This window comes from Balaenoptera borealis (assembly GCF_965194805.1).
Source record: "Balaenoptera borealis genome assembly, chromosome: 11".
In the NCBI taxonomy this organism is placed as follows: Eukaryota; Metazoa; Chordata; class Mammalia; order Artiodactyla; family Balaenopteridae; genus Balaenoptera; species Balaenoptera borealis.
The window spans coordinates 67769138-67788036 of record NC_138868.1 but is presented as its reverse complement, the minus strand read 5'-3'; the positions used below and the strand labels follow the sequence as shown (position 1 = coordinate 67788036).

General features: G+C 35.9%; 1 protein-coding gene across 1 annotated transcript in view; it reads right to left on the bottom strand.

Moving 5' to 3' along the window:
* The window catches only part of LOC309605104 (N-acetylated-alpha-linked acidic dipeptidase 2), a 120499-nt gene that overhangs the window by 46813 nt on the left and 54787 nt on the right, over positions 1-18899 (bottom strand). Inside the window, exons 8-11 of the mRNA XM_082340451.1 lie at positions 8363-8549; positions 6820-6921; positions 5988-6113; positions 3673-3859 (exon numbers count right to left, since the gene is read on the bottom strand). Of these exons, the coding sequence (XP_082196577.1) occupies positions 3673-3859; positions 5988-6113; positions 6820-6921; positions 8363-8549 (602 nt within the window). The remainder of the gene's footprint in view (positions 1-3672; positions 3860-5987; positions 6114-6819; positions 6922-8362; positions 8550-18899) is intronic.

Sequence of the window (18899 nt, the reverse complement as noted above, 5' to 3'; positions counted from 1 at the left end):
TTACAGTTTAATGTAAAATCAATTATAGGGATTACAGACTCCCCAACTTGCTTTGACATTTCATGTAATTCTCTTGAATTTTACAAGAATATTTTATTTCCTCAAGGATATCTCAAATGCTTCTTAAAGAAGCTTCAGTTAACCAGATACCTGGAAAATGCGTCCCAGATTCTGAAACTAGAAAGAATTGTAAAAGAAAAATTAAAGGGAATGTATGAGATATTGTGAATAAGTGATAAGGTTCTTACTCAAACAGTATCAATATTCTCCTTAAAGGAAGATGAAAAGTATTGTCAGACTTAAAACCTAATTGGGACTTCAGCTTTCAGCCAAAATAGAGTTCTCTAGAGCATTATTACCACTATCTTAGAAAAAAGGGAGGTTTCAGGACTTCCCTGGTAGTCCAGTAGTTAAGACTCTGAGTTCCCAACGCAGTAGGCCCAGGTTCGATCCCTGTCAGGGAACTAGATCCCATATGCCGCAACGAAGATCCTGCATGCCGCAACTAAGACCCAGAGCAGCCAAATAAATAAATAAATAAATATTTTTTTAAAAGAAGAAGAAAAAAGGGAAGTTTCAAACAAGTGACATCAGATTCCACTTAAGAAAGTAAAAAAAGAAGAGTAAATAAAGCAAAAATAAGCAGGAGAAAGGATATACTGAAGATCAGAGCAGAAATCTAAGAAATAGGAAACAGAAAAATGATGGAGATTATCAATGAAATCCAAAGCTGGTTCTCTGAGAGGATTAATAAAATTGATAAATCTCTAGCAAGACAAATCAGGAAAAGAAGAAAAAAGATATAAATTGCTAATGTCAGGAATAAAGATGAGAATAGCACTCCAGTACCTGCAGAAAAAGAGAGAGAAAGAGAAAGAGAGAGAATGTATTATGAACAACTCTAAACCCATAAATGTGACAACTTAGATGAAATGGACAAAATTCTTAAACAACACAAACTACCAAACCTCACTCAAGAATAAATAGATAACCTAAACAGCCATATATCTACTAAAGAAATTGAATTTGTAGTTAAAAACATTCCTACAAAAAAAAAACACCAGGCCCATATGGATTCACTGAAGAACTCTACAAACATTCACAGACAAAAATCAAACCCATTCTATATAAACACTTGCAGAAAAATGAAGAAGATGAAATAGTTCTTAACTCATTCCATGAAGCCAACGTTACTGTTACCAAAATGAGACAGAGATATTACAAGAAAATAAATTGATAGCAATAAGGGATAAACGATATCCCTTATTACTAAAGACAGATTCTTAATAAAATTTTAGCAAAAATCCAATAATATACCAACACTATGAAAAGAATAATACATTGTGACCAAGTAGAGTCTGTCCCAGGATGTTTTGGTTTAACATTCAAAAATCAATCTGGGGAGTCCCCTGGTAGCTTAGTGGTTAGGATTCTGGGCTTTCACTGCCATGGCCCAGGTTCAATACCTGGTCGCGGAACATCCTGCAAGCTGTGCAGCATGGCCAAAAAAAAAAAAAAATCAATCTGTATAATTGAAAAAACATAAATAAGAACAACTTAAGATCATTTCAATAGATGCAGTAAAAGCATTTGACAAGGGGCTTCCCTGGTGGCACAGTGCTTAAGAACCCACCTGCCAATGCAGGGGACGTGAGTTCAAGCCCTGGCCCGGGAAGATCCCACGTGCTGCAGAGCAACTAAGCCTGTGCGCCACAACTACTGAGCTTGCGCTCTAGAGCCCGTGAGCCACAACTACTGAAGCCTGCACGCCTACAGCCCATGCTCCGCAACAAGAGAAGTCACTGCAATGAGAAGCCCACACACCACAAGGAAGAGTAGCCCCAGCTCCCCGGAACTAGAGAAAGCCCATGCATAGCAACGAAGACCCAACACAGCCAAAAATAAAAAAATAAAAAAAAGCATTTGACAAAATCCAGTACATATTGCTAGTGAAATGAGATAAATGTGCTAAGATAAAAACTCGTAGCACTTTAGAAGTGAACTTCCTCAATCTGATAAAAAGAATCTATAAAAAATATACAGCTACTATCATACTTAACAGAGAAAGACTAGGACAGTCTTTGGGGCAGGAACATGGCAAGGATATCTGCTCTAACAACTTTTTTCAGCAATGTTCTAGAGGTACCAGATGCTACAATAAGAAAAGAAAAGAAAAGGCACCCAGATTAGAAACAAAGAAATAAAACTGTCTTTATTTGCTGATGACATGATCATCTATGCAAAAACTCTGATAGAATCCACAAAAACCTAGTAGAATGAATTAGTTTAACAAGTTTTCATAATACAAGATCAATATATTTCTTCTAAAAATAAAATAACATTTCTATTTACTAGCAATGAGCAACTGGAAATTGAAATTTAAAATGTAATTTAAAACAGCATAAAACTTTGAAATTATTATGGATAAATGTGAAAATATACATGCATGGTCTGTACAGTGAAACTACAAACATGCTGAGAGAAAGTAAAGAATACCTAAGTAAATGGAGAGTTGTGCCATATTCATGGATCAGAAGATTCAATATTTTTAAAACGTCAATTCTGCTCAAACTGATCTATAGGTTTAACTCAATCTCAAATCAACCTCCCAGGAGACTTTTTGGTAGAAATTGATAAGTTGGTTCTAAAATTCACATGGGAAGGACCTAGAATAGCTACCAAAACTTTGAAAAAGAATTGTAACTTGGAGGATGTACATATCTATTAGAACGTAAAGTTAACAAGATTGACCATACTAAGTGTTGACAGCGGTGTAGCAGCTGGAACACTCATACACAGCTGCTGCAATATAAAATGGTACAACCAATTTGGAAAACAATTTGAAAATCATCTATCATATTATCCAGCCATGCCATTTCTATGTATTTACTCAAGAGAAATAAAAACATATGTACATATAAAGACTTGCATACAACTGTTCATAGCAGCTTTATGTGTAATATCTCCAAAACTTAAAGCAATCCAAATTTCCAACAAAAAGTAAATGAATAAACAAACTGTAGAGTATCCGTTCAATGGAATACCATTCAGCAAAAAAAAAGAAATGAAATACTGACACAGACATCAACATAAATGAATCTCAAAATAACTATACTGACAGAAAGCAAATCAATGATTTCCTAGGGATTGGCAGGGAGGGGGTAGGGCTGAGAGGAAGGCTTTACAAAAAGATGAGAGGAAACTTTTTTGGGTAATGGATATGTTCATTATCTTGATTGTGGATATGGTTATGCAGATGTCAAAACTTTTCACATTTCACATATTAAATAACACAAAAAACCCACTGGTATTTTTAAAAATAGAAATACGTGATCTACAGAAGAATAAAATCATTAGACAATTCAGAAACTCCAAGTTCTGGTTTGGTAAGAGTAATATTACTTTGGACATGAGAATCTGTGTTTCTGAACCTCTACTAAAGGTAGAGAGAGAATTGAATTGACCCCTTCCCCTCTCCATGTCCACACTTCATGAAAATTTAAAACTGAAATAAAAGGGAAATGCTTTTGAATTCCTAGCAATAGCAATCCAAAATATAATTGCACACAGTTTTAATGTTATTCTATAGATGCTTGCTTGCTTTTATGCCTTCTATAAGGGCAAGTAATATTTTTGCAAAAATGAGTGGACCATAACAGGCTTATCTATTACCTTTAGCTGGATAGCCTGGAGTGAGCGGGTCACCAGCACCATTCAAGTTTAACACATTCCCTCTCTGGGCTGCAGTTCCAGGAAGGTTCCATCCTTTTGGGTATGGCTGTACCCCAGGGGCAGAGTAGTCAGCTGGATCTGAGTACAAGATGATTCCTTCGGCTCTTGCTAACATGGCATTTTTAACCTACAGGGGCAATGTGCAACCCATAATGTAGAAATGGAAAATGACTGATTTACCAATCTAAGATAAAATCAATTTAATGACATAAGGAAATTTACACACTGTTTTATCATCACACTGTTACACATTCAGTTCTCTTTGCCTTGAATACAATTTCTGTCTTGGTAGACTTAACAACTCTCATTATTCAACATAACTCCAAACAAGTTATTGCCTTTTCTGTGAAGCATTCCTATTATCCCTAAAACTGCAAAATTAATGTCTCCCTTCTTGGTACGTCTTCTATATTTTGTATATAATTATATTACAAGATGGATTAAATCATTATAAAATACCTTTTAAACATCTTTCTCCCCTACTATATTGAGGCTGTTTTTGAGAACAGGGACCCTGTCTTACTCACTTTTAACTATCCACCCTCCAACATTTAGTACATCATAGAGTAAGCATGATGTAAATATTTGTGGAACTAAACTAATTTAAAATTCTACACAGGTGAAGTCCCTGGCGGTCCACTGTTAACACTCTGCAGTCTCACTGCAGAGGGCCCAGGTTCAATCCCTGGTTGGGGAGCTAAGATACCACAAGCCACGCTGTGTGGTCAAAAAATAAATAACATAACATAACATAAAACATAAAATTCTACACAGAACAGTCATAGTGTGTGAAACATTGCCCATAGTGTTTTGTAAACATTTTTCTAACAATTCAAACTGACCACAAATAGGAAAATCTATCCTGTAAGATACTGAATTCTTTATTACCAGAAGTATTATCGCGAAAGATAGATAACTATCAGCCAACTAAAACACTTTCCAGCATTCAGAAAGCACTCTTTTATAATATTAGAAAGAGTAAAATCTGGCACAACTCGATGATGCCCATCAAACTTTTGAAATAATATACAATTGACCCTTGAACAATGCAGGGTTAATCCAAGAATAACTTATAGTTGGCCCTCTGTATCCGCCATTCCTCTGCATCCGCGGATTTAACCAACGTCCAGCCATGTAGTATTGTACTACTTATTATTGAAAAATATCCACGTATAAGTGGACCCATGCAGTTCAAATCTGTGTTGTTCAAGAGTCAACTGTGCACTATGATTTAGTCATTCAACTTCTAGGAATGAATCTATATTACAAAAATCTTCACACGAATGTTCAAGTACATATGGACAAAGATGCTAACAATATAATTATTTGTAATAGTAACAAATTTAAGACAAGCCAAGGATCTGTCAACAGAGCAATGGTTAAATAAACTGCTTATCAATTCTGTGAAATATTACATAGCCATCTAAAGTAATGAGGTATTTACTTGATAAGCAGTTACCAAGAAATTACTAAGTACAGGTAACTATCCTAAGCGCTTTCAAACTTAAAGTCGATTAATCCTACTGTGGATTCTAAGAGATTAGTGTTATTATTAGCATTCCTATTTCATATATGAGGAAACACTGGCACAGAGAGGTTAACTAACTTGCTCACAGGAAAAGATCTAGAGAATAGGGGGCCCAGACCAGATCAGACCCCAGGTTGTATGGATCTAGCTACCTATACTCTTAACCACTTCATTATACAACTCTCAATGTGTTGACATGGAAGAATACCCTTGAGTTATTATTGAGTGAAAAAATAAAGTTATACAGTATATAGTATCTAATGCCCTCTTTGTAAAAAAAAAAATTATGTAATATGAGTATATGGAGACATATATTTATATTCATATAATATATTCATATTTCATAGGCCTGGAAAGACCTGTTAAGATTGATTATGTCTGGGCAATGAAATTGAGTAATACATGGGAGATTTTCATTTTTTAGGTTATATAAAATTTCTTCAATTAAATTAAAAAAAACATTGCTTTGGTAATAAAACTATTAAGAATAATTTCCCTTTCTAGATATGTGAGGTAGCAAACAAACAAACAAACAAAAAAACCTCAAAAATAAACCAGGATTTTCAGTGAAACCATGAAAACAGCAAATTTACATATATATATATGTATATATATATATATATATATATATATAAAGCAATTTTGGAAACCATAATGCAAGCTGATCATTTATATTCACAGGTTATATCCTATCTTTTTCCCTCTAGTAAAGCAAATAACACAATACTTTATTTCCTCTGAAGATTTTCCCATATCTTGCAATAACAATTTTTCCAGTGCAGTTGATGTTCATCTCTCTTTCTAGTTTGAAAAAGTCTTCAGTACGAGCGTAGTTCACATATACAAGCTCCCCCTGTAGGAAAACAAAAATAAAACAAAAGAAAAAATACATAATACTGCTATAATTAAAGAGAAAACCAAAGAATAAGTTTGCTCTGCAATACTGCATCATCAAAAGTTATCTTTCCTGTCTTGGGCTTAATAAACAGATCCATGCTAATTCTGTAGAAGTCTTTAAAAATATTTCAGTATCCTGAAAGTTAAAAAAAAAAAAAAAGAAAATATGTAAAACATTTTAGACAGTGTGCTCTGTCTTGAGGAAATTATTAGCATATCCTGAGCCATGGGAAATAGGATAAATAAAAGTAATTTTTAAAATCCTAACTATGTTTGATTTCCAACCATGGTATTAATTTAAGAATTTCTGTGGTATGATTTATAAATTCAGATCTATAAATCTGTAACAAAGTCAGACTATGAACAAAGGAAAAAAGCTTGAAAACCACCTATTGCCCTTACTGAATTAAAGCCGTGTTCAGCAGTTTCTTAATTATTTCAAAGAGTGGCATCTGCTAATCAGGGTCCAATTTTCATGTATTTATTTTCTTTATGTTTTTCTTTTTCTTTTTTAAAAATTATTTTTAGGAAGGCTGTATATAGCAACAAGCCTCCAAGTATGAATTAGCATGTATGACCCTCCTAAACTTGGTTTTAGTCCTCTACATAGGTTTTTTTAAAAAAGGTTTAAAGAGTTGAATAAAAAATGTCTTTTATTTTACCTCTGGTGTGCCCTGCGGTGAAAAGGCATTATAGGGTGGTACAATATTTTTAACATTTTCATATCCATCTGGTGGTGGCTCATGGTCTGATGTATTGAAAATCTAGCAAGAATTGAAACACATGAAGTTAGAATTATTTCGGATTGCTATTAAGGAATAATGCATTTTGTGGGCGAAAGACCTAAATAGACACTTCTCCAAAGAAGATATACAGATGACAAACAGACACATGAAAAGATGCTCAACATTGCTAACCATCAGAGAAATGTAAATGGAAACCACGATGAGGTATCACCTCACAGTGGTAAGAATGGCTATCAAGAAGTCTACAAACAGGGCTTCCCTGGTGGCGCAGTGGTTGAGAATCTGCCTGCCAATGCAGGGGACACGGGTTCGTGCCCTGGTCTGGGAAGATCCCACATGCCGCGGAGCAACTAGGCCCGTGAGCCACAGCTACTGAGCCTGCGCGTCTGGAGCTTGTGCTCCTCAACAAGAGAGGCCGCAACAGTGAGAGGCCCGCGCACCGCGATGAAGAGTGGCCCCCACTTGCCACAACTAGAGAGAGCCCTCGCACAGAAACGAAGACCCAATACAGCCATAAATAAATAAATAAAATTAAAAAAAAAAAAAAAAAAAAAGAAGTCTACAAACAACAAATGCTTGAAAAAACCATAATGGAAAAGAATATAAAAAAAAGAATGTCTCTGTGTGTATAACTGAGTCACTTTGCTGTACAGCAGAGATTGGCACAGCACTGTAAATCAACTATACTTCAAAAAAAATTAAAAATTTAAAAAAACAAATGCTGGAAAAGGTGGGGAGAAAAGGGAACCCTCCTACACTGTTAGTGGGAATGTAAATAGGTACAGCCACTATGGAGAACAGTATGGAGGTTCCTTAAAAAACTAAAAATAGAGCTACCATATGATCCAGCAATCCTACTCCTGGGCATATATCCAAAAAAGACAAAAACTCTAATTCAAAAAGGTACATACACCCAAATGTTCACTATTTACAATAGCCAAGACATGGAAACAACCCAAATGCCCATCAGCAGATGGTTGGTTTAATAAGATGTGGTTTATATATACAATGGAATATTACTCAGCCATAAAAAAGAATGAAATTGCCATTTGCAGCAACATGGGTAGACCTAGAGAATATCATGCTAAGTGAAGTAAGTCAGAAAGAGAAAGACAAATATATGATATCACCTATATGTGGAATCTAAAAAATAATATAAGTGAATCTATATACAAAAGAGAAAGACTCACAGACATAGAAAATAAACTTATGATTACTAAAGAGGGAAGAGGGGGAGGGATAAAATAGGAGTATAGGATTAACAGATACACACTACTATATATAAAGTAGATAAGCAACAAAGATTTACTGTATAAAACAGGGAACAATATTCAATATCTTATAATAACCTATAATGGAAAATAACCTGAAAAAAAATACATATATATATATATATTTTTAAAAAACTGAATCACTTTGCTATACACCTGAAAGTAACACAATATTGTAAAACAATCACCTCATTTCCATGTTCATCCGTGATTGATATGTAGTTGGCATTTGTCTCATTAGGGTAAGACAGGAGAACATCATAATGAACCAACTTGGCTGAATCCAGTCCAGATTTCTTCCACTGGGTTTGGATTTTCTTGGCCAGCAGCAAATTTTGTTCTGTTCCTGCCAGATGAGGTAGCTCTGTAAAAGAACTAAAATGAAAATAAAAGGGGGAGTTAAAGACTATATTCAGAAAATGTGCCTAAGAACTATTCTAGATGCATAACTCATATTTTAGGCTTCACACTATGTTCCCACAGAAAAGAACACATCCCATGGTGAACACATTCAATCAGCAGAGGTTCGGGTATGAGAAAACACGCTGGAAGGAAGGATGGCATGCCTCTACATCAGTGGTGCTAAATTCTTGCTGCTTAACAGGAAATGAGGACATTCTGAAAAAAGATCATAACGTTTGCCAGAGACCAGTTGGGCAGTCTTGTTAACATAAACTTCTACTGCTGTTTTCATACTATTGTACGCAGTTGTCTATTTATCTCATTGAAGCTAGAGCCCATGCATTTTTATTTGTATATTCCCTAATGCTCAGTACTTGCCTGTTACCCAGGAATTACACAATACAGGTTTGTTGAACTGAATTTGAGCAATGTTCTCTAGGTTCTGGGTCTAAATGATTTGGAACAGTTAAATGACTTCACAAACATAGTTCTGAATGAAATTCACTTTGCTTGAGGTAAATAATATTTAAAAAGTTTCCCAAACCCTCTCCCTCCATAAGTAAGGTAATGATACTTTTGTAGATTGGTTTTTTAATCAACCATAGTACAACCGAAAAAGACAGACAGTAAAGAAAAACCAGTACTTATTGAAAACTTACTATATGCCAGGAACTGGACCAGGTATTTCACATGGGCTTTCTCATTCAATCCTCACAACCCTTCTGCCAATGTCCCCGTTTTGCAAATAAGGAAACAGAGAGTAGTTAAATACCTTGTCCATAATTTCCTAAGTATTAAATGCCAGGGCTAGTGTCTGAAAGTTGCAGTTGTCTGACCTTGAGAAATTATGTTATTTTTAAACCATTCATCTGATCATTTTGATCAACTGCTTTTAAAACCCTTCTATCTTCTACATTATAAAGTTCACACTAGGCATGGCATTTGTGCCCTTTTTCAACTAATCCACTGTTTCACCTTTCCAGCTGCATTTCCCACCACTCACCTTATAAACTTCTTCACTCTATATCATTTAATATGCTAATTGGTCTCCTAAAATGACCACCATTTTTAGCCTTTGCACAAGATCTTCTCTCAGACATAAATATCATCCTATTTACATGAATCTCCCTGTATCACCACTCCTAGTCAGTCACCTTCCCCACCTGTAAGCTATTAATCACCCATTAGGACTCTTCAAGCATATTCTCCTCTGTGAAGCTTTCCACTTCTATACCATTAAATCAAAGCTGCAAGGCTTCCCTGGTGGCGCAGTGGTTGAGAATCTGCCTGCCAATGCAGGGGACACGGGTTCGAGCCCTGGTCTGGGAAGATCCCACATGCCGCGGAGCAACTAGGCCCGTGAGCCACAATTACTGAGCCTGCGCGTCTGGAGCCTGTGCTCCGCAACAAGAGAGGCCGCGACAGTGAGAGGCCCGCGCACCGCGATGAAGAGTGGCCCCCGCTCGCCGCAACTAGAGAAAGCCCTCGCACAGAAACGAAGACCCAAAACAGCCATAAATTAATTAATTAATTAATTAATTTAAAAAAACACAAACAAACAAAAAAAAAAACCCAGCCCACACCTTTTCTCCTCTCATCCAATTTCTGGTCACCTCTTTATAAAAAAAAAAAAAAAAAAAAAGCTGCACGTTACTGATATTTAATATTGTAAAATATTTGTTAAAAAAATATTAATGTGTTTGTAAACAGAAGTTATTTTACATGCATAGAAAAACCATTGAGGGTGGGGATATTTAAAATTCTACTTCAGGGCTTCCCTGGTGGCGTAGTGGTTAAGAATCCACCTGCCAATGCAGGGGACATGGGTTCGATCCCTGGCCCGGGAAGATCCCACATGCCATGGAGCAACTAAGCCCGTGTGCCACAACTACTGAGCCTGTGCTCTACAGCCCATGAGCCACAACTACTGAGCCTACATGCCACAACTACTGAAGCCCGTGCGCCTAGAGCCTGTGCTCTGCAACAAGAGAAGCCACCGCAATGAGAAGCCCGTGCACCGCAAAGAAGAGAGTAGCCCCTGCTCGCCGCAACTAGAGAAAGCCCGCGCTCAGCAACGAAGACCCAATACAGCCAAAAATAAAAACAAACAAATAAATAAATTTATTTAAAAAATAAAATTCTACTTCATATAATTCATTATTGTTTTATTTTCTGTAGTGAACAAATAATATTCTTACAATTAGGGAAAAAATGAGTATATTTCCTTCATTTAAGATGGAGGATTAACCATGAAGTTTTGCCTCCCATCTTTTAGGCAACCCACTGAAATGAAAGACAGAAGTGCAAAAAACAAAAAGCAACAGGGAATAACTTTACTGAATTTCTCCTTATGGACCCAAGTGGGACACTGCAGCTCCAGGCATCATATATTCATGCTGCAACATTCAGGAGAAGCAAGTACAAACAAGAACAGCTATTTCCTCTTTTGTGTTTCTCTTAACAAAGGAAAACTTTTTGTAGAGGATCTCAGCTAAATTTTTCTCCCATTTCATCAGGCATAATAGGGTCATATACCCCTTCTCCAACTAACCCTTGTCAGAAGGAAGTTATAATGATTGGATTATAGACCAGATTCTTGGGCTGGATGGAAGGTAACCCTCACTGAACACAGGTCCCCCTTAAGGAGTGAGAACATGAGCAGTTGAGGTTCTGTCAACAAGGAAGTGGCTGGGGAGAAATCAACTTTTTCCCACTACATTAATCCCTTTAAACCAATCTTGAAACCTTCCTTTCCCTGGAAGCCTCTTTCACTGGTCATAAATCTCTATTCTATAATCAATCAATTCTATTTCCTCGGCCCGTTCCTGAATGGTTACTTGACTTCCTTGCCTTAACTGGTTTCTTCGGGGGACCCTGCTCGTGCTTCCACATACCTCAGGCCCAGATGATCATTGAGGAGGAGTCCTTCTTACTCTCCATGGGCTCTTTCAAATATTTTCCCTTTATCTTCTCTCAAAAATAACAACTCTTTTAAAACTCATACCAAAAGTCACCACCTACTATGCCTTCTAGCTGCTGTCAAAAATGTGGATCACTCCCTCTTCACTCACTAAAGTCTTGGGCTTCTAATTCAACGCATTTCACTCTACCTCGATTCTTGTCATCATTCTTGGTATGCAACTTCTGTCTTCAGTTGGATGTAAAGAAAAGAAAAGCCAACTCTAACAAGATAACATCATGCAAACTATTCATACATAACTTATCACCTTATGCTACATTATACATTAAAGCAAAGGAGAGAGAAAATAAACAGACATAAATTTTAATGTTTGGTCAAGAGCATCACCAAGTTTTGCTTCTGGCACCTCATGTATTGATAATTTTCTAGGTAATTTCTTCTGGACACTTTATGATATGCTGCAGACAGAGTTCAACGGTGTTTACATTTTACCTGGTCTTTTACACATTTTTATTTTGTTTTATTTTATTTATTTTTTTGGCCACTCTGAGCAGCTTGCAGGATCTTAGTTCCCTGACCAGGGATTAAACCCGGGCCACGGCAGTGAAAGCACTGAGTCCTAACCACTGGACCACCAGGGGATTCCCCACATTTTTAAATATAGGCATTCTGTCTTACTTGATAAGACAACTGGTTATTTTCATGTATTGCATGAGAAATATAGAATGCGTCTTTCTTCAAATGACATCCACCCTACTGCCTATAGATTCTTTTCTTATATCTCCAAACAAGCACCTCAAAACAGACATTTTGATTTAGCTTTCCTGATACCTATGTGCCTCAGTCATAAGTCAGCTCAAATTTCTAAGAAGAGTATAGCTGTTTTCATTCCTCAACTTCAGCTTGCTATAGTTCATCCATCGAAAGTAAGATGGAACTTTGTGATCACATCAAATCACAGGACAGATGGGGAGGAAATATACTACACCATATGAACTTCACCTTGTTCATTTGATTCTAGGGTTTAATTGGAGTCTCAAAAGGATAGAAGAGAAAGAATGATGCAGAAAATTTTCAAGAAAGAATGAACAGGGGACTTCCCTGGTGGTCCAGTGGGTAGGACTCCACACTCCCAGTGTGGGGGACCCAGGTTCGATCCCTGGTTGGGGAACTAGATCTCACATGCATGCAGCAACTGGGAGTTTGCGTGCCACAACTAAGAAGTCCGCATGCTGCAACTAAAAGATCCTGCATGCCGCAACTGAGACACGGAGCAGCCAAATAAATAAACAAACAAACAAACAAATAAATAAATATTTCCCAAAAAAAAAAGAAATAATGAACAAAAAGTAGTGTTCCTAAAGTAGTGAAAGACAAAAGTTTACAAAGTCAAAAAGCTCAGAGAGGACTTCCCTTGTGGTCCAGTGGTTAAGACTCCACGCTTCCACCGCAGGGGGCAAGGGTTCAATCCCTGGTTGGGGAACTAAGATCCTGCATGCCATGTGGTGTGGCCAAAAATAAAATAAAATAAAAATTAAAAGCTCAGAGAGCCTTAAATAGAATAAATTTGAAGAAAACTATGCCTAGGCACATATTAAACTGCTGAAAATTAAAGACAAAAATGACATATGTTATATAACTTAAATAACTGTGGACTGCTCATCGGATGCCACTACCAGCCAGATGACAGTAAAAAAAAAATATTTAAAGCTCTGAAAGGAGGAAAAACAAGGTGATCTTAGAAATCTATATCCAAGAAAAATTTTCTTCAAGAATTAAGATGAAATAAATGTGTTATAGACAAAGGAAAACTAAAAGAATTTGTCAACACCAGACCCGACATAACAGGAAATGCTTAAGAAAGTTATTCAGACTAAATAGATATACCACAGGATAACCTAAATTTTCAGAAACAAATAAAGATACTGGAAACAATAAAAAAATAGTATTTTACATTTCTCAGATATTTAACTCTTAATTGGCTTTCAATAGGTACAACTGTTCAAAGAAAAAATTATAACATTGTTCTGTGAGGTTTATATTGTATGTGTATATGATAATTTCAACAACTATCATATAAAGGATGATAGAAAGACGGTAAATGGACATACAGAAATGTGAGTTTTCTGCATTTTATGTTAAATGGTACAGTAGTAACTTTAAAAATACAGTGAAATGTTAGACAAGTATAATGTAATCTCTAGAGTAACTGCTAGAAAAGAAAAAAGAATCAATGCAAAGAGTTATAGCCAAAAGATAAATTGAAATGAAATAAAATTTAAAATACTCTCTCCACTACCAAAAAAAAGAAAAAAAAAAGCAGAAAATGAGAAGTAAAGGAACAGAAATAAAGGGAGCAAACAGAGAACAGTAAAGGAGTTGGCCTAAGTTTAACCATATCAAGTTACATTATATGTTACCAGACTAAATGCTCAAATTAAAAGGCACAGATTCCAAAATTAATAAAATAGCAAGTGCCAATTACATGCTCTCTATAGAAGGTACATTTTAAAAGTAAGTGGATGGAAGAATACGTATCATGCAAATGTAAGTATAAGAAAGCTGATGTGGCTTAATTTATACCAAATAAAATATGCTTAAATATAGAGATTATTACCAAAGATAAAGAATATTTCACAAAGGTAAAAGGTTAGTTCTGTCCTGAAGACATAATATTAATGTGTATATGTCTAATAAATGAGTTTCATAATACATAATGCAAAAATTAACAGAATTAATGGGAAAAATAGACAATTTAACATTCCTGGAGGAGATTGTAACACTATTCTTGACAGAATTTGATCCCCCCAAAAAAGTCAGTGAAGAAATAAAGGAATCACCATACTAATCAGCTAAAGCAGAAAAGAAGAAAAGTCATATGATCATATAAATTGATGCAGAAAAACTGAAACTGAGCGGGGCCCTATGGGCTCCCAGGCACGGAGGCCTTTTTGTCTCCCATTTCTTGTAGGCAAGACTCCAGCCTCCATGACATTCCCCGAGTTCCAAAGGGCAGATTCCAACAGTTGCAAATCAAAGGAGGAGCAGCCAGGAAACCACCTGAGGCCCTGCACACATCCTAATCTTGTCAGCAACCCCACCCTTTTGAAACTCTGCAGAAGAAAGAAGAATGCAGGACTGTTACTGCCTTGATCCTTATAGCATACCCCTGACCAGGAGCCCTGACTGTAAGACCTCTCCCTATTCCCCAGGGAGGGGGACACGTTTCTTGAGGTGTTAGCCTGCTGTGTTCCCCTCTTTGCCTGGCAAAGAATAAAGCCACCCTTTCTTTCTCCTCCAAAACTCTGTCTCTGTATCTAATCTTGGCATTGGTGTACAGGGAGCCAAGATTTTGAGAGCAAAACCATTTTACAACTGCCAACTAAAGTGTGTCACTGGCCATCTGGTTCTACAAGGATTAGCTCACTACTCACTGCATTTACTGACCTCCAACACACTCTGAAAGGAATTCAGGGTTGGAGATCAGGAATGAGATACTCTATGCTCTGGGAAAAACTGGCAGAACAGGCCTTCAGATAGTTAGATATTTTCAGGAGAAAATTTTATTTACCCAATTTCGTGTATCTTCTCATATATAGAAAAGCACTAAAATTATTCATGGAGATATCTGCTCCTTGTGACTAGCAGCAACCTTCTTGTTACTAGTAGCAACCGTGTACCAAGATGTGTGCTTGATTGCATGCACCCCCTTCACTAAAATCATATATATACAGACCTGGACCTCCACCCATCCCCACCTCCACCTCTTGGGAGAAGTTACAAAGAGCTATCTGAGAGAATGTCTCCTGGGTATAGTCCTCTGTAAGTCCCCAAATAACACTGAACTCACAGCTCTCTCATGTTGTGCTTTTTTTTTTTTTCCAGTTGACACAATATTTAATACCCATTCATGATTAAAAAAAAAAACAACAAACCTCTTAGCAATCTTGGAATAGAGGGACATTTCCTTAACTCAGTAAAGAATATCTACAAAAAATCTACATACAACATCACACTTAATGGGGAAACTCTGAGTGCTTTCCCACTAAGATCAGACATAGGGAAAGAATGTTTGCTCTCATCACTTTTATTCAATGCAGTACTGTAATTACAATCAGCACAATAAGGACACACACACACATATATATATATATATATATATATATGTATATATATATATATATACACACATATATATATATACACATATATATATATATATATATATATACATATATATATGGCATACAGTTTGAAAACAGAGAAATAAAATGGTCCCTATTTGAAGATGGCCTGATTTTCTACATAGGAAGTAAATCCTAATGAATCTACAAAAACTCCTAGAACTAACACATGAGTTTAGACAAGTCACAGAATGCAAAATCAACAGTATTTCTATATACTAGCAACAAACATGTGAAAACTGAAATTAAACACCATATGATTTTACATCTGCTGCAAAGAAAATGAAATACTTACATGTAAAGGTAACAATACATATACAAGATCTGCATCCTGAAAATTGCAAAATGCTGATAAAGGAAGACCTAAATAATTGTAGAGACGTACCGTAATCATGGATGGAAAGTCGAGACAGAGTAAAAATGCGAAGTGCCCCTAAATTGCTCTGTAAGATTAAAGCAATTCTTGTCAAAATCTCATCAAGGATTTTTCTAGATATAGATATATTTATTCTATATTTTATAAAAATAGGCAAATGATATAGAAAAATAAAGTGGGAGGAATCATGCTATGCATTGTTAAGGCTTACTACATAACTTCAGTAATCAGGACAGCATGGTACTGGCAGGGAGTAGACACATAGATCAGCAGAGCATCAGAGAACTCAAAGAGACTCACACAAATATGCCCAACTGATTACTGACAAAGGAGCAAAAGCAATGGATAGCCTTTCAACAAATGGGGCTAGAGCAACTGGACATCCACAGGTAAAAAAAGAATGACCCTCAACCAAGCATTACACCTTATGCAAAAATTAACTCTAAAATGAATCACAAAATATATTGTAAAATGTAAACTATAAAATTTGGGGGTAAAAAGAGGAGAAAAGGTATCTAGGGCTAGACAAAGAGTTCTTAGACATGAACCCAAAAGCATGATCTATAGAATGAAAAATTGATAAATTAGACCTTATTAAAATTAAACACTTCTGGGACTTTCCTGGTGGCCCAGGGGTTAAGACTCCACCTGCCAATGCAGGGGACACGGGTTCGAGCCCTAGTCCGGGAAGATCCCACATGTCACGGAGCAACTAAGCCCATGTGCCACAACTACTGAGCCCATGCTCTAGAGTCCACAAGCCACAACTACTGAGCCTGCATGCCACAGCTACTGAAGCCCACGCACCTAGAGCCCGTGCTCCGCAACAAGAGAAGCCACTGCAATGAGAAGCCCATGCACCACAAAGAAGACCCAACACAGCCAAAAAAAAAAAAAAAAATTAAACACTTCTGATGTGCAAACAACCCAATTAAGGTGTGAAAGGACAAATAACAGACTAGGAAAAATATCTGTACACCACAAAGCCAACAAAAGACTTGTATATAGAAAATATAAAGAACCCTCAAAGCTCAGTAGAAAAAAAAAAAGTATCCAAATAGAGAATAGGTCAAAGGCATGAACAGACATTTCACTGAAGATGGTATACAGATGGTGAATAAGCACAGGAAAGATGTTCAATATCATTAGGTACTAGGGAATGTAAATTAAAACCATAATAAGGTATCTCTATGCACCTGTCAGAATGGGTAAAATTAAAAAGAGTAATAACGCCAATGAAAAATATAAAATGATATAGCCATACTATAGTTTGGCAGATTCTTCAACAACTAAAAGTGTACTTTTCCTACAAACAAGCAATTTTCACTCTGGGGTATTTATCCCAGAGAGATGAAAACCTATGATTACATAAAAGTTGCACATGAATGTTAATGGCAGCTTCATTCATAATAGCCAACAAGTGGAAGCAAAACAAATGTCCCTCAGTGGGTGAAAAGTTAAACTGTAGTACATCCCTATGATGAATGAAGAGACTGCAAGACTCTTCCAAATTCATCTACAGATTCAATGCAATTTTAATCAAAGTTCCAGCAGGCTTTTTTTTTTGGTAGGAATTGAGAAGTTGATTCTAAAATTTATTTGGATATGCAAATGACTTAAAACAGTCAAAGCAATTTTTAAAAAGAAAAATTTGTAGGATTAACTCTACCTGATTTTCAGACTTACTATTAAGCTAGACTAAACCAGATAGTGTGGTACTGAGATATATAGATTAATAGATCAATAGAAGAAAATATAAAATCCAAAAAACAGGCCATGGATTTATGATCAAGTGATTTTGGACCAAGTACCAAGGCAATTCAACAGGGAAAGAAAAGTTTTTAAACAAATCTTGCAGGAATAATTAAATAATTGTATTTAAAAAATCATCAACTCTTACATCATACCACACACAAAAATTAACTTGAAGTGGATCATTGACCTAAATGTGCAAGCTAAAATTACAAAACTTCTAAAAAAAAAATAATATAAGAAAATCTTCACAACTTCTCATAGGCCTAGATAGGACACAGAGTAAGAAACATAAGACAAAAGATTGTTCAACTGGAGTTTATCGAAATTAAAAATCTCTGCCCTTCAAAAACTCCACTAGGCAAACAAAAAAGCCAACCATAGAACAGAAGAAAATATTCACAAAAATACCTGACAAAAGAATGTATAAAGAAAGAACTCCTATACTCAATAATAAATCAAAACAATTTAAAAATGAAAAAAAAAATTGAACAGAGACCCTATAAAAGAAGCTATACAAATGTCCAATAAGTGCATGAGAAGAGGGGTGGGATAGGGAGGGTGGGAGGGAGACACAAGAGGGAGGAGATATGGGGATATATGTATATGTATAGCTGATTCACTTTGTTATACAGCAGAAACTAACACACCATTGTAAAGCGATTATACTCTAATAGAGATGTTAAAAAAAAAAGAAAATGCAAATTAAAACCACAATGGAGATACTAGTACACACCCACTAAAATGGTTAAAATGAAAACAACTGACAATACTAAGGTAGGAATGTAAAATGGTACAACCACTTTTGAAACCTGGTTGTCATTTTCTTAAAAAGTTAAAACACGTGCTTATCATCCAACACAGCCATTCAAAAAGAAATGAAATCATATGTAAACATATGCTCATAGCAACTTTGTTCACAATAATCAAAAACTAAAAACAACCCGAGATCCATCAACTACATATTGGAGTCTCTCCATTCAATAGAATACTACTCAGCAATAAAAAGCAATAAACTACAGATACATGCAACAACCTGGATGAATTCCAAAATCATTCATCATGCTGAGTGAAAGACACAAAAAAACACA